Source organism: Anser brachyrhynchus (assembly GCF_964034855.1).
Source record: "Anser brachyrhynchus genome assembly, chromosome: 2".
Taxonomy (NCBI): domain Eukaryota; kingdom Metazoa; phylum Chordata; class Aves; order Anseriformes; family Anatidae; genus Anser; species Anser brachyrhynchus.
In genome coordinates this window covers 28,047,528-28,062,476 of record NC_137695.1, presented here as the reverse complement: position 1 = coordinate 28,062,476, position 14,949 = coordinate 28,047,528, and the positions used below count along the sequence as shown (strand labels likewise).

The window sequence follows — 14,949 nt, the reverse complement described above, 5'->3', positions numbered from 1 at the left end:
ACTGGAAATGAGGGGACCCAACGCTATTGTCTCAGTCGAGTTATTTCTCTTGACCTTCGGCTTTGTCCATCCAGGCTGAACAAACTTCCTGAAATGAGCATCGCTCCTGCTCTCTGCCAGACACACAACTTCGGCCTCTCTAGGTCACAGAAAGGCACAGAGGATGAGAGGCCGTTTCCCCTCCAAAGGAAGGGCACTCTCGGAGGTTTAAACAACAGCCAGAAAACCGTGGGGTTAAACAATAAACTAGTTAAAGTGCTGTCCTGTTGAACAGAGAGCAGTTTCCACTGCATTGAGAACCCGCCAATATATATCATATCAATAAAAAGGAGCTCTTCGAAAGCTTGCATAGTAATTGAGATTGGAGATCTTTTTTGATATGGGTTGGCATTTCCTCATATCAATCTGACAGAGCCAACTCAGGAAATTGCTGGTAATATTCATCTGGGGAGCACTTTCATTAAACGTAATTCATTCGACTTTCACAATAAATTGAGTGACATCCTTACAGCAGAACCTTTTTATCCTTGATGAAGTGCTTGCCAGCCTTTGGTTTTTCACTTTATTGTCACATTCCTTAAAGCAGAATCGTCAACATGTCAATCTGCTGCATGAAAAAATGCTAAAGCTGTATTTACAAAGCACCCAGGAGGTGGTTTAATGCTGACTTACAAGAAGAGCGAGTTGGGAGTTAAACTATCTGATAAATCACAGCATAACTTCACCAAGCCCAATCGGGAGAACAGAAGCCAATCCTAGGGAGGGAAGGATGGCTCACACATTCATTTTCTCCAAGTGCTGGCTATTCCGAGCAATTGGTTTCTTAACCTGCTTCACCGCACTTTCCAAGACGACTGGGAAATTGGCTTTTTGTTAATTAAAATGGCGGTTTACGGATGCAGGGAAATATTAAAGAGCTTAAAATGGATACCTCTAAGTACCGACATGGAAGTTGTAGCTATTCAAAGGGAAAGGGATATTGGACTGTGCTCAGGTGCCTCCCTAAAAAGTGAAATCTATTCCAAGCGGCTTTCTTCAGAGATTTAAGAAGTGTAAATAGTATGTACTAAGCACCAGAAAATATATATATGTATCAGTGCGGGAAACCCCCTTCAGAAACTCCTACCACGGTCCTTGATGGTTAGGAAGGAAGAAAGCCCGCAAAAGAATGAGCTATCTTCCGCTTAACAGAAAAATAGAGCACAGGTAAGTTTTTTCACCAGTTGCAAGTGATTCGAGTCCCTTTATTATTCCTGTGCTTCATCTTCCGAAAGGGTAACAATTTCCCCTACACCACCGCGAAAGGGTCTCAAACTCCTTTAGAGAGGGGGAGCAGATCGTCTCAAGACTGTGTAAAGTCTCTGGCAGAAAAAGCCCTGCCACTTCTCTCCCTCTCCACCAAGCGCTCTCCCCCCCTCCCCGCTTTGGACGTGAAAATGAAAGAAATGCAAGAAATCGCTTAGCTGGAAAATTTTTTAAAACAAAAAACAACAACCGAATGCTTTCAGCACCAAATACCTCTGAGAAAATACTGTGGGTGGTGATTATGACAGGACAATGCCTTCCCTCTCTTTTGTTTTTTGTTTTCTTTTATCTTCGCTGCCTATAGAGGTTTCTTTCCTCCCACATCAAAGTAGGACACAATCAGCAACTACCTTTAAAAATTAAAAAAAAAAAAAAAAATCAACTTATCTTCGCCGGCACGGGATAACTCTTCACGTTCTCCATAGCTTTCATTAACAGGGGTGAAATGACCGCAAACAGTGCGACACGGAGCGAAATTAAATGTACACAAACTCTGGAGTCACTAACCCCCTGTTTACCCCTTCAGCAAACACCGCATCAGGTGTGCCACCGCTGATGCACGCGATTTTAAGCCGCTGTCATTCAGGACATTTCTGCCGGAGCGCTCCTCTCGGCTGTCAGGAGGCCTCCAAACGGCGAGGAGCAGACCTTAAAACCCCCGCCCGGCTCGGGGAGGAGGTCAGCAGACTGTTTCCAAGCCCCTTTGCCATCGCCCTGTAAGCCAACGTGCCGGGGAGCGCCGCAGTTGGCTGACAAAGCGCCGCGCGGAGCTGCGCCCCCGCGGAACTACCTCGCAGCCCTTGTCGGGAGGGGGGGGGGGGGGGTGAGAAATCCCCCCGCGATTTGCTGCTGCTCCGCTTAAACGCTGCACGGAGGAAAAAATCCCTGCCAGCCAATGCTGTTGTACAGCCTAATTTCCAAACCCGCCGGTGGAGAAACTCTGTGCTGGGAGAGCACGGCAAGCCGAGGAGGGGGATGCTCGCCCTCGCAGCACGCAGCGCAAAACTCGGGTTGGTTTTAGGTTCACCCAGGCGGTGAGCTCTAGCCCAATTAAAGCAGGGTGAAACCCGCAAAACAAGTTACTCCTTGCTTGCACCGTGCGGGAAGCTCCCCCCGGAGCAGGAGGGGGCAGAGCCCGTGGGCACGCCGGGGACAAATCCTGCTGCCGCCCGGCGGGGGCTTGCCGGGGGCAGGACGGGGCCAGGGCTGCGGCCACCAGCCCGCAGGTCCCCGCCCGCCCAGCGGGTCCCCTTGTCTGCCTGCCCTTAGCTTATTTGCCCCGGCCTTTTGCCCGTTCTTGATCTGGCCCCCCGAGATATAAGTGGTCAGGGTCCGTGCCGCCTTCGCCAGCAGCTTTGTCGCAGGATTCGCAGGTGCTTCTGCAGCATGTTGCTTCTACCCAGGAAAAAAAATAATAATAGTAATAATGAAGAAAGAAATGAAAAGAAAGTGCCTGGCGTTTTATTGTCCTGTGGTGTCGGGCTGGAAATTCACCCGCAACTAGGCAGGAATTAAACGGGAAGGTTTCAATTAAGGGAATGGTGTAAAACCCCGGTGTCCTTATAAACGGACAGAGCTGAAACCTTAAAAATAAAATAAAAAGTCTACAATCTCCGGGTAGCTTTTTCTTTCTTAATATCTACGTGCTTTCCTAATGACAATTTTGAGCTCGACACAGCGCTGTTAGTTAAGAAAACATTATTCGTTAGAATAGGACTAAGATGCTCCTGAAAGAAAAGCAGAGGAGATTCGGGGTAAATACGACCGAGCATGCCATTTTGAACACTTTCTGCCGCTCCCTAAACCTGAAGAAACAAAATACCTGCAAGCCTGTAAAGGTTGGCTCCTAATTCTACCAAATAAATACAAAGTTATTCGTTTAGGCCAAAGGAAACGCACTTCTAGTGTAAGTCAAGTGCAGCATTTGCGATATGCTGCACAGCTCGAAACAAGGAGAACACGCATGTCTCGCATGTCTAGCTAATGTTCTTATCAATAAACATAATAGGGCGAGCCAGCTCTACCCCAGCAAAATTCTCGCTCGTTTGAATCGGCCGTGACCTCTATAAATTTCAGGCAATAAGGCTGAGTGGCATATGGCTCTATTAAAAGGGGGGAGAAAAGCAGAAGCACTTTATTTTTTTTTCCTCCAAGATTTCATTAGGAAAAGGTTTAATGGTGGAAGACGGAAAAAAAAAAAAAAAAAGAAAAAAAAAAAAAAGAGCAGTGGTTTGCTGGTTGGAGAGGAATCGCAAGCCGGCGAATGGGGAACTTGAAGGCAGCCCAGCCTGGCTGCGGGTGTTCACTTTCTCTGCACAGCGCCTGGCTAGGGCGGAGGGGAAACATGTTTTCCCTCTGTGTTATCAACCTCCCTCAAGGAGGATCCTTTAACAAACTCAGTGGGAAGCTGTTGGTGTTGTCGTTTCATTTCCCCTTCCTAACAGGCTGGGTACCGAAAATCCGATTCCTGCTTGGCGCTGCCCGAGCGATGCTCAGGCGGAGCGGCACAGGGGGCTGCACCTCCGCTGCCCGAAGCCTAACCAAAACTTCGTGCTCCCCGGCTGATAAGCAGTTCATCGCCGCGCAAACTTTCGGATTCACTCCCTAAATGCAGAGCATGGGGAGAGGGAGGCTGGCGTAAACGTGCGAGTAGCGACTTAGGAAGACGGGCTGGGCAGGGAAATCCTTTGGATCCCCCTCGAGCGTTTTGGCAGAAGACGCAGCCCAGCCGAAGAGCGCATCCCCTCCCCCTAGCCTGCCTTTTATTCCCGATTTTTTTTATTTTTTTACCATATTCGCATTGTTTCGAGGGAAACTGAAAAAAAGAAAAATCGTCTCCTTTTCTCTGTAACGCCAAGCACTCGGAACACACACACACATACACACACACACAAAAAAAAAAAAAAAGGCATTCAGGTAATGAAGTCTGTAACTAAACGGTAATTGAATCAGCATAATTTGCACACTGAATGGTTTTCAAATGCTCCCAGTTTACAATTAAAGGAGAATTAATGCGCTTGTTGTTCAGACTGCGGCGCATTAGAATAAATCCAGCACTGTTGTTGTAATGAGTCGGGAGCAGTTTAACTGCCAGCAAACACATTTAAAATTTAACACGACGTATCGATCTCGCTCCGGCTTTTTGATAGATTATTCGCCGCGCACTTTTCTCCCCCCACACCCTCACCCCCGCCAGTAAAACCGCCGGGGCTGGCAGGGAAAAAGGGAATTTGGGGGGGGGGGGGGGGCGGGGGGGGATACCGAGGGAGGGCTCGGGCCGGCCGCGACCCCCTGCACTGGGCTCTGCGAGGCCGCGGGAGGAGCGCGCAGGCGGTCGGGTCTGGCCCCCCCCGATCCCCCCCCCTCGGTCCCCCCCCCTGGCCGGGATCGGCGGCCCGCAGCGCCCCCAGGCGGCCCTGCCGCGGCAGCGCAGGGGGTCGCGGAGAGGAGCGGAGCGGGCAGCGCCGCCCCCCGCCCCCGCCGGCCCCGCAGCCGCAGCCGGAGCATCCCCGGAGCGGGTGTCGGGGTGTTTGTGGCTCCTGGAAAAGGGGCTCCTTCCTTGCCCTCCGCCGGGGGGAGGATGCTCCGCAGAGCGCTCGGCTGGTGATGGCGCAGCAGGCAGGGCTGCGAAGTGGCAGCCCGCCGGGGGTCGCTCCTGGGGGTTTTTAAGGGGGGAGTAAGTGGGAGCGAAAGGAGAGAGAGCGCCGCTGTTTGCTCGCGTTCCCCCGGCTAATCTCAGGGGAGATTCGCCACGGAACCAACGGGACCGCACGCGGAAAACCCGCGCAGCTGCGCTCGTCGCTGCGCGCTGCGCTCCCGGGCTGCGCATCGCGGATGGGCACGGTGCTGGGGGGCTGCTGGGGGGCTCCCTGGGGGCTGCCACCCTCGGACGCGGGCAGGGGCAAGAAGTTGCCTTCTCTCCGGAGCCAGCCAGGGAGCCCCCCCCAGCGGCGCTGCCGTGCCCGCGCTGGCACCGGGGGGCCCGGTCCAGGAGGTGGCACCGGGGAGCCCCCCGAGCCCGCTGTCCCCGCGGGCAGCAGAAGTTGCGGGGCTGCCCCCCCTGTGCCCCCCTACCGGCCCCGGGCTGCCCGGGCGGCGGCAGTTGCCGTGAGTTTGCTCGTTCTCCGCCGGGCTGCTGCCCCCTTCCCCGCCGCGCTCCCCCCCGGCACCGGGGGGCACTCACCAAGTAGAGGGTGGGCTGCAGCAGAAGGACCGCGTACCAGTACACAGCCTGCATCCTCGCCGCTCAAACTTCCCCCGCGCTGCCTTCGCTGCCTCTTTGTTCCTTCCAGAACATAGATCCACCTGACATCCACTTTACAGAACGAGCGGAGCTCTCACCAGCCTAGACAAAAATGAAATTATAGACCCCATGACCACAAGACAAGGTTAGGCTTGAGACAAGGGGGGAAGAGAGGTGCGTAGGGAAGGGGGGGCGGGAGAGAAGGAGGAGATGGGGTGTGTGGATGGGGGTGGGGGGGAACAAAAAACGATTAAAATCGAGTTAATCCGGCGGCAGAGCAAAGTGGTCGCGCGGTCCGGGCAGGCTGCGGAGCGCCCTGTGGGCAGCGCTGCCCGGCGCTCGCTCCTTTTGCCGGGCTGGGGAGCCCCGGGGGTGGGCTTGGACGGCCCGGGGATGCCACCGCCAGCCCCGCCGCCCTCCCGCCCGCCTCCCTGCGCGCCCCCGCCGGGCACCGGGCGGCAGCCGCCCGCCGCGGAGCCCCGCAGCGCAGGAGCGCGGAGGAGAGGGGCCGGGGGCGCGGCGCCGGGGCTCCGGTGGCTCCAAGCCGGGACCCCCGGGCAGGCTCCTCGCCCCCCCGTCGCCCCCCGCACGCCCACCTCCCTCCCCTCCGCCGCTCCTAAAACGCCCAAAATGCTCGCCCCGGGCCGGGGCCGCGCCGCGGGGCGCCCCGACGGGCTCCGACCCCCGACCCCCGGCCCCGGCCCTCTCCGCCCCCGCGCCCCGCGGACAGCCCCGGCGCCGCGGGGGGGCCGCGGCGGGGATACGTACGGCGTGGGGGGTCCGACGGCGGCCGGGGCTCCGCGGGGCGCTCCATGGGCGAGCCTAGAGGGGCCGAGCGGCGCGGCGCAGCCCGCCGCCCCTGCGCATCTCCTGGCCGCGCTCCGCGCCGGGCCGTCCCGCGGCCGCTGGGCATCCGGCGGTGGCGGGGCGGCTGGCAGGCTGTCCGTCCCCCCCTCGCCTCCCCTTCTCCGCACACAGCCGAGCAGGACACTTACGGGAGGAGGGAGCTGCCCGGGCTGCCCGCTCGCCTTCGGCGGGGGGCGCGGGCAGGAGCGGCGGCAGCGGCGCTCCGGGGCGTCCAGGGCGATTTGTCTCTATTAAAAATGCCTTATCGGCGAGGGAGCGGCGAGCGCCTGCTCTTTAACTTCAGATAAAATCTATCTGCAAAGACCTTGGCCGAGCATCTCGGAATAAAGCGCCGGAGCCGAGCGCCGTCCGAGCCTCACTGCTTGGGGAGAGAGAAAGAGCGGCGGAGGGGGGAGGAGAGGGGGGGGCTTGCCTGGCGGAGAGGGGAAGGGAGGAGGGAGAAAGGGGACTTCAGCGGCGTCCCATCCTCTCCTCCGAGCGGGGTGATGAATCAGAGCCCTCCCCGAGCGGCGAGAGCCGCCCCGCGCCGCCCGCCCTGCCTGCCCCGCCGGGCTGCTCGCCCTGCCCAGCGCCGGGAAGGAGCCGGCCGGAGCCTCGCTTTTTTCATTTCAGTTTTTCCGCCTCCCCCGGGAAGGCGTCCCGTGCACCGCCAGGGCTGCTCAGCCCGGAGCAGAGCCGGCCGGGGCTGCGGAGCCGAGCTGCGGGATGGCAGGGAGGGAAGGAGGGATGGAGGGATGCTTCTCCCCGCCGGCAGGAACCTGTAGCTGGACAGCCCCGCGGAGGGAGGCTGCGGAGGCTCGGCCCTGCCCCGTGCCGTGCCTAATCCCGCCAGCTGTCATGCAAAGAGAAAGGTCTCATCGACCTTGTTTGCCTTCTTCTTTACAAGTCCTGGGGGTTCTTCTCCTGCCCTCTTCCATCCTCCCCAAACCGTATCGTTACCACTGTGACATTGGGACAGGGTGAAGGGGAGGATGCCAACAGCACAGGGTTGCCTTACCAGATCCCCGGCCTCGACAGCAAAGCTCAGATTTATCACCTCCCAAAGGGGAGCCAAGAAGCAAGCCAGAGTGCTGTACAGAGCAGGAAACGAGAGAGAGAGACAGAGAGAGAGAGAGAGAGGGAGGACTTCACTTGTCCTGCCAAATCCTTGCTGCTCTCAGAGCATGTCCTTGTAATTAACATTTGCAATCTGAGGCTTCAATACCAATCTGTAAGATACTGTATTAAGTCGGGGGTCTGAGTCTGGGATGCTGTAATAAGAGGGGAGCAGGAAAGGGAGGAGGAAGGTAATGAATACTCCTTGGAAGAGCAGCACCACAGCTTCCCCCATGGCCATCGCTGCTCCAAACACCTGGAAGATGGACACCTCCATATGTCCCCAGCACCATCCCTCTGTTAGACATGTGGGACGCTCACGTCACGGCTTTGAACAGAAGCATGCAGCCTGCGAGGAATCATACTGTCATCCTGCCCCTCCAGACAGCCTCTGCAATACCATGCAGGCTGAAGCTGCCTAGGGACTTCTTGTTTCCAATGGGTAACAAATCAAAAATCACAGCTGACTTATCCCTCCTGCCAGCTGCCTCCTTCTTATCTATTCCACGCTTATTTCCCCATAAGTGAGGGGCTTTGTCTGCATTTATTAATCAATCTGTAGATAGAAAGATAAACGTTACTCTTTTAGTACAGAACAAACTTGCCACAAGCTGAGTGGAGCCTACTGATGACCTAGGCTATGGATCTTTGCAAGAAGCCACTGATATATATTTAGAGCCAGCATGGTTGCTCTTACCTTAGATAGGAGATTGCAAGGTTGATATGGAGGAGGAAGAGCAAATGAAAAGTCTGACCGATTTCCACAGGTCACATTCCTGAGGAGGCCAATGCTTGTTTGAGAAAGAAAATCCACTCTAGGGCCTGTTTAACTTGATTCGGCCTCTGCAAGGTTTGATCATTAATGTCTTCATATTGGAGGTGACAAGAAAGTAGTCCTTGGAGAATAATTCTTCCTCCAGCTGGGCAAAACAAATGTCTTCCCCAGTCTTTCTCACCCAGATCCTTGTGTCTCATTTAGGGGAGCACTGCAGAGGAACTTTGGGCTCCATTGGCATCACGAGAATGGCTCCTCTTGACTTCAGCCCACTGAAATCTCCTCCTCCTGTGAATTCAGTGAGATCTACAAACAGTCTGGTCTGCATGCTACCTACCTGAGGCATCAGAAGGTTCTTGAGGTAAAGGTCTTAAGGGGGAGGAACCTGTTTTCTATCGTGTGGGGGCTGATCCAAGGCTTCAGGGAGGACTTCACACATCGGCTGACCTCCTCAGCCAAAGGCACCGAGAAAACTGAAGCTCTATTTGGACTGCTTCTCTCCATTGTCTCTCCAGAAGACAGGAACAAGGATCATATGGAAGCCTGGATTGATCTTTTTTGCTAAAGAAAAAAATATAAAATAAAATATAAAAAGCAGGCTACAATGTATTCCAGCTGTGAACATTTTCAAAGGGAATGCACTGCTTATCTGACATTTAGGATTTTTCGACATAGTCATTTGACTTTTATCTGATTCTGTAATATTGGCAGAGCAGCTTAAGTGAAATATTAGATTTTTTAAAGTTAATTTTAATTTCAACCATTTGGATACTCTATGTAATCTTAGCAACAAGGTCCTCAGCAAGGTAGTGTGAGCTAGTGGGGCTTTAAAGAATCACAAATTCTGGGTTTACTAATGGACTTTTAAAAAGTCCAATTAGAATTTAAAATGCAATTGGGCTATTTTTAAAGCTTTGAAATATATTCTGACCTTTAGGTAGCTTCCCTGTTATTGCGAAGAAAGCTTCCTGGCTTGCAGAACTAAAAGGGTCACAGGCAGAAAATCCAAAGACAATGGCAAGTGATTAATAATTGCTAGAGGTTCCAACAGAAGATGGGCGCATGGTTTAATTGCTTGAGGCACTAGAAGAAGATACAGTGTTCTAATGATAAATATCAAGTAAGTGGACTAAATTTACTGTGCAGTGTAGCTAACCTCCCTGCACATGGGCAGTTATGTATGAAGTAAAACTGGTAAATAGATCTGAATCCTATGCAATACAATTCATAGAGCATAAGTGTTTATTCTGGAAATACTGCTTGGGGAAAAAAAAAAAAAAAAAAAGTAAAGAAGAGAAACCAAAGGTGGGCCAAAGTACTAAGGGCTGAAGCAAGCCTTAGGAGGTGAAAACCGACACAGCTTAACCACCATTTTTTAGTCTGCTCTGAACCAGACTTCTTTTCTCTGTTTCATTGTTACAATCAATGCCTGGGTCAGGAATTTTGGTGAAGTCATGGAAGTTTTGTCCCATCTCTTTAAAGGATATATTAAATTGTTAACAATGGCTGTCTTCAAACAAAAAAATCGGCCTGTGCTATGAGCAAATATCATCTCATCTATATGCATGTTGAAGTACTATTGAACTCAAGTGGAGTTGCATATGCACTACAATGACAGATTATGGCCTCCACAGCTTTTCTATATTTGTACTATACAGTACAGGCCAGATGCCTCATATCACTCATATAAATAATCTTACTGAAATGTTCTTCATACTGCCAACCGTTAATTCATCAGGCCCTCTCTTTTTATTCCTTCCCCTTTTCATATATTAAATAGATTTAGTTTGGTTTCAAGGAAATCTTCATGTACAAACACAGTATTTTTACTGTTAGTATAAATACTACAAACAGAGTCCCTTGTCATATCTTACTTCCATTTCAAGGTCAGAATATGACTGTATGTACTATTCATATATCTAAATATAAAAATATCTCTGTGAGACTTTTATTTTTATTGCATTGATTTCTGCCTACTTACAGTCAAAGACATACTGTGAAGTGGTGTTACTCTGTATTCCATATGGAAAAATACAGGAATACTCCAACCACTACAAGGGAAGTGTCTTGAATTCATGATGTTTTTAATTATTTCTCCTGTCATTGTGTCATGAGGAATCATACAATGGTGGAGTGAGCTGTGGCATTCAGCATCAAAGATGACTAAAAGGTAATGTACTAATAGTAATGCCTGGATCACTCAGTGCTTCTGTGATATAAATGTGAGCAAGCCTACAGGCTTCACTGGACTTATTCCAGGTGACACCCTGTGTGCGCACACATACTCAGGATTTTTCCCAAAATACTTGAGATAAGGTGAGACATAAATTATTGCCTATATGAATAAAATTTACAGCCAAGTTTATCTACAGGACTGGCTCATTAATAATGCCTTTAAATCCAAGGGAAAAAAAAAATCTCATGAATCATGAATGCAATAAGTAAAAAAGCTTTCTAATCTTCTTTGCATAGGGAGCTTCTTTTCTAACATAATGCGTATAATAGAGATTTGTATTTGCATTCACATTTATTTCATCCATTAGATCTTGACAACACAGGAAATCAAAGAGTTTTAATAATACCCATAAGAAAAGAAAAGAAAAAAAGAAGAAAAAAAATTAAAGTAATGGAAGGTGTCTGTACTGAACAAAGAGTAATGTTGTCCAGAAAATACCACAACTTGGGTGATTTTCCTAAAGACATAATTAGATTTCAGAAATACTGTAGGACTAAGTGATTTTTTAAATTAAAATCCAATTATTGGAATACTTCATGATGGCCACTCTAGGGATTATTAGCTGACAGCAACACTTGTTGAAATCGTAAAACTTGATAACAAAAGTTTTATTAAAATCTCCTGTGTGTTTTTTAATTGCACAGTAACCCAATGTACATAATATCAGCTGGAAAGGCTTTATGCAAAAGAGCTAAAATATGAGAGAGTTAAATTGTCTTAAGGTAGAAATTGATCTGAGAGACAGTTTTTGAGGCCGATTGTCTTCACTTTCTGAGAGGAATAATGTAAGGAAGAACCTGAAGGCTTCTTGAATTTCCTGCAGGGCCAGAGGAAGGACAGACAATCACAGCTGAAGGCACCATCAAAGCAACGGCTCTTGGGCTCCTGGGAGCACATCGCTCTTCAAGGCTTGGCCAAAAAGTGCTTTGTACAAGCTCTGAGCATCCAGCGCAGAAGTCAGCTCCACAGAGAAAAAGAGGAAAAGGCAAAACTTCTCCCTGAGAGCCTGGCAGGGTAGGACATCCCGGCTCTATATCACATGTGCCTTAAGCAGGAGTCAACTCCCTGACACAGCATTATGGCCACTGAAGGGAGATCTCATACTGTCTTTCTCTCACTCATTTTTTCTCAGTCACACCGCAGCAGTTGCTTATGCTCAAGCAGTGCCAGGTTGACCATCCTGAAGACAGAATTTACCTGTTACTTTATGGAGCAGTTGCTGCATAAGGGCAGGATGTCAGGCTGTCAACATCTCCAAAGGCTCTGAGGGCAGCTCCTTCCTCACACCATTCCCTCCCTTGAGTTTTGTGCCAGGAACGTTACAGCATGGCCAACAGACAGAGCCCAGAGTGGTGCTGGGTCTTCTGCTCCAGGCTCACTTGTTCATGGGAACCTGGACTGGAGCTACAGCTTCTATGCACTGCAATAAACAACCCCACAGCTCTGTTGACATCAAGGGAAGTAAAGGTGGTGAATGACTGGAACTGCTGATGTCAAAAAGAAACCTTATTCTTTTTTTATGGAGACAGCTGATAAAGGGGCAAATTATCTCACTTGGAACAGCCCGAGAGCTGAGCTCAGACGCAGGACTCTTCATGCCAAATGCTGTTGCCACTGGCTGTAGCTAAGATGAAGAGGGCTCCTGGGTGAGTTTTCAATGAGATATGTGCAGCTCTAAACCCTTTCCGACTGTTTTTTCCTTGTGGATGGCTTGTAATCTACCTACCACGCTGATTTGGCTGGCAACTCATCGGTGGCAGAACATGAGTGAGGGTGAGAGTTTACCTTTCAAAATGACATAGCTTAGTATAGTTGGTTTTGTAAGGCAAGATGAGATATTGGGGAACAACTCAGAAATTTCTGCCTTTCATGTTTTAGACCCTTAAACTTGATCTAGCAGTCTATTCTTCTTCAGACAAATGAAAGTTTTGAGACTTCCTGCAAGTGAGGTAGAATTGATCCTTTGTGAAAGTTCATGTTTGGATACTTCTTGCATGAAAACGTGTCAAATCTCACCTTGTAATAACAATACAATAATTAAGTGCTTTTGCCTAGCCAAGCCTACGTCTGCTATGAAAACAAAATGAGATATTTTAGACCAGAATATTCTGAAATCTTTATTAGAAATGGACAAATCTTGGAAGAACTTTCACCTTTGATGAAAGCCTGAAGTAGACTTTTGTCTTTGCTTTACAAGGGGAGAGAAAGCTTCAGGCAACTTATTAAAGAAATTGCAGAAGAAATGAAATTCCTACTTTTGCATGCAGCTGTTGCTGAGGTATGAATACTTGGCTGCAAAAAGACAGCTGTCAGAATCACCAGTATTAATGAATATATATTTTGAAACAAAGGAATGTTGATTTGTCGAGTTACTTTGTTGTGCTGATGCAATAGCTGTACTGCACACAGACGCATTTCCATTTTACTCTTGAGAAAACTTTACTAAAAAATATTGGAAAGTAAAGCCAAAAATCAGATGAAAGAGAAGTAACTGATTCCTTTGGTTTACATCATTTAATGTAAAAAATCGTACTCTCTCTGTCAAAGGTTTATAAGGGATGCCGGGGGGGGGGGGGGTGCGTGGGGGGTGTTAATTACGCTGGATTATTACAATCTTCCAGTGCCACCTTGTGGTTTAGCGTAAGACTGCAAAATGCATCCAACATTAAACTTCACATTTCCCAAGCATAAACACCCAATTGCGCATGTAGCAGTCCATAAGTTAAGATAACAAACTGCGAGTGGGAAGAGAGTTTTTCATCCTGTGTATTGAACAGCATTTTTCTCTGGTTACAAACAACGTACCAGCTTTTGCTGGTACAAAGTTGCACCCATCAAGCCTGGTGCTGACATTTGCGTGTTTCTCAAAGGACATGCTCCAAAGCATATTGCAGACAGACTCTGAGGGAGGCTCTCCAACAGGCTATGTCAGAACTGCTTTAGCGTTGCTCCATGTCTATGCCATGTACTTTAGTACCAAGTATGTGCTTTTTGGTTTAAAACTGCTGTTCTTACTTTACCGTGAGTGTATCACCATACACGGCCTTACCACATGTGGGCCACTATTCCAGTGCTACACCACTCCCACTTCCTAAACCTACTAGGACTTCCGTTGCTGCAATCTGAGGCTTCATCATTGAATCACACTTTCAGTAATGGGATCACTGTTCCTGAGCAGAGACCTTAGACATTGCTACAAGAGCAACACCTTGCAAAAGTATACATAGTACCTTGGTGAGAAGGGATTTGCACCAACAGGTAAGTGGACTTCTTAAAGCTGGAAGTGAAGAAATACACATCACCCAGAAATAAAATTGGCCCATTTCAGGTGGACATAACCTCTCTGAACAGGAAAAGAACACCTTCGAGAAGGAAAGGTGTACAAGACAGCAGCAACAGCAGTGACAACAGCCTTAGCTGCCGGCTGGCTCACGCTCAGCTGTGAACTGCGTTTCATGGGTAGGAGAGTACAGTTCCCACGCTACCTCACCCCACATCCTAGAGAAACTGCCATTTTCAGCTGTACAAGACTTGGAGACCTGGCAAAGACATTTAGAGGACATCAAAAATTAAACCAAGGGGAATCCAGTTGCTTGTTTTCAAAAAATCCATACAACTCATGGAAGGCAATTGTATGAAAATAATCTCTAGGTTGCTAAAGTTGAATTGACTACTAAGATCAAAATCATTCCTGGATAATTATGTCTCAAATGATCTTCCAGTGCCAGTCAACCATTATATAACAGCTCTTAAATTGGGATTCCTGTTTTGGAGAATGAACCATTTAGCCTACTGACAGAGCCATCTTTTACATTTCAGCCCACACTCCTTACAAATCTGTGCTGACAAATCTGTTGTTTCGTGTCATCTGTCGATAGTATATATTATGCCATTTTCAAAGGTGCTGAGCTTATGTACTGTACCACTCATAAGATAATAGGATCATAAAACATAATTGTAAGAAGCACATTTCAGGAAGATTCATCTTCCTCTTGAGGATATAAGATGTGTCCATGGTTTTATATCCACACATAGATTTAAGGAGACTATCAGATGCTGACAGAGGCCTGATTTAAACAGCAATGTTAGAGCAAGGTGGCCATGATCACTCCAGCTCCCCAGGTAAATCCAGCCTTGTAGATCTCATTTTGTCTCACAGATGTGGAGGACAGTCTCAGTATGAATGTCTAGACTCTTTCTAGCCAAACGCATGCTAACTAAGTAGGCATCTATGTGCACATCAGAACTTGGATGCAGTATTTTACCAAGTTTGGATATCTCCAGATTCAGATATACAGTCTGAAATTACTCTGCAATAACAACAGACTGTTTAGAATAAAATCTGCATTTCCAAGCTGATTAGTTCAAACACAGAAATAGTAAATTTGGGTTCTAGAGATCAGAATTCTAGAATTTATATGTCCCTAG

The 14,949-nt window shown here is 49.0% G+C and overlaps 1 protein-coding gene across 7 annotated transcripts in view; it reads right to left on the bottom strand.

The window, feature by feature from the left end:
• The window catches only part of NXPH1 (neurexophilin 1), a 182,331-nt gene that overhangs the window by 139,884 nt on the left and 27,498 nt on the right, over positions 1–14,949 (bottom strand). Inside the window, exons 4-6 of one of the 7 annotated variants that reach the window (XM_080579989.1) lie at positions 8,671–8,846; positions 8,208–8,573; positions 5,489–5,650 (exon numbers count right to left, since the gene is read on the bottom strand). In XM_080579989.1, the coding sequence (XP_080436115.1) occupies positions 5,489–5,542 (54 nt within the window). In that variant the 5' untranslated portion in view covers positions 5,543–5,650; positions 8,208–8,573; positions 8,671–8,846. Of the gene's footprint in view, positions 1–5,488; positions 5,651–6,144; positions 6,166–6,316; positions 6,466–6,543; positions 7,258–7,277; positions 7,297–7,412; positions 7,650–8,207; positions 8,574–8,622; positions 8,847–14,949 lie in introns of those variants that run through there. The other 6 variants (XM_080579995.1, XM_080579992.1, XM_080579994.1 and 3 more) reach the window with 6 other exon arrangements.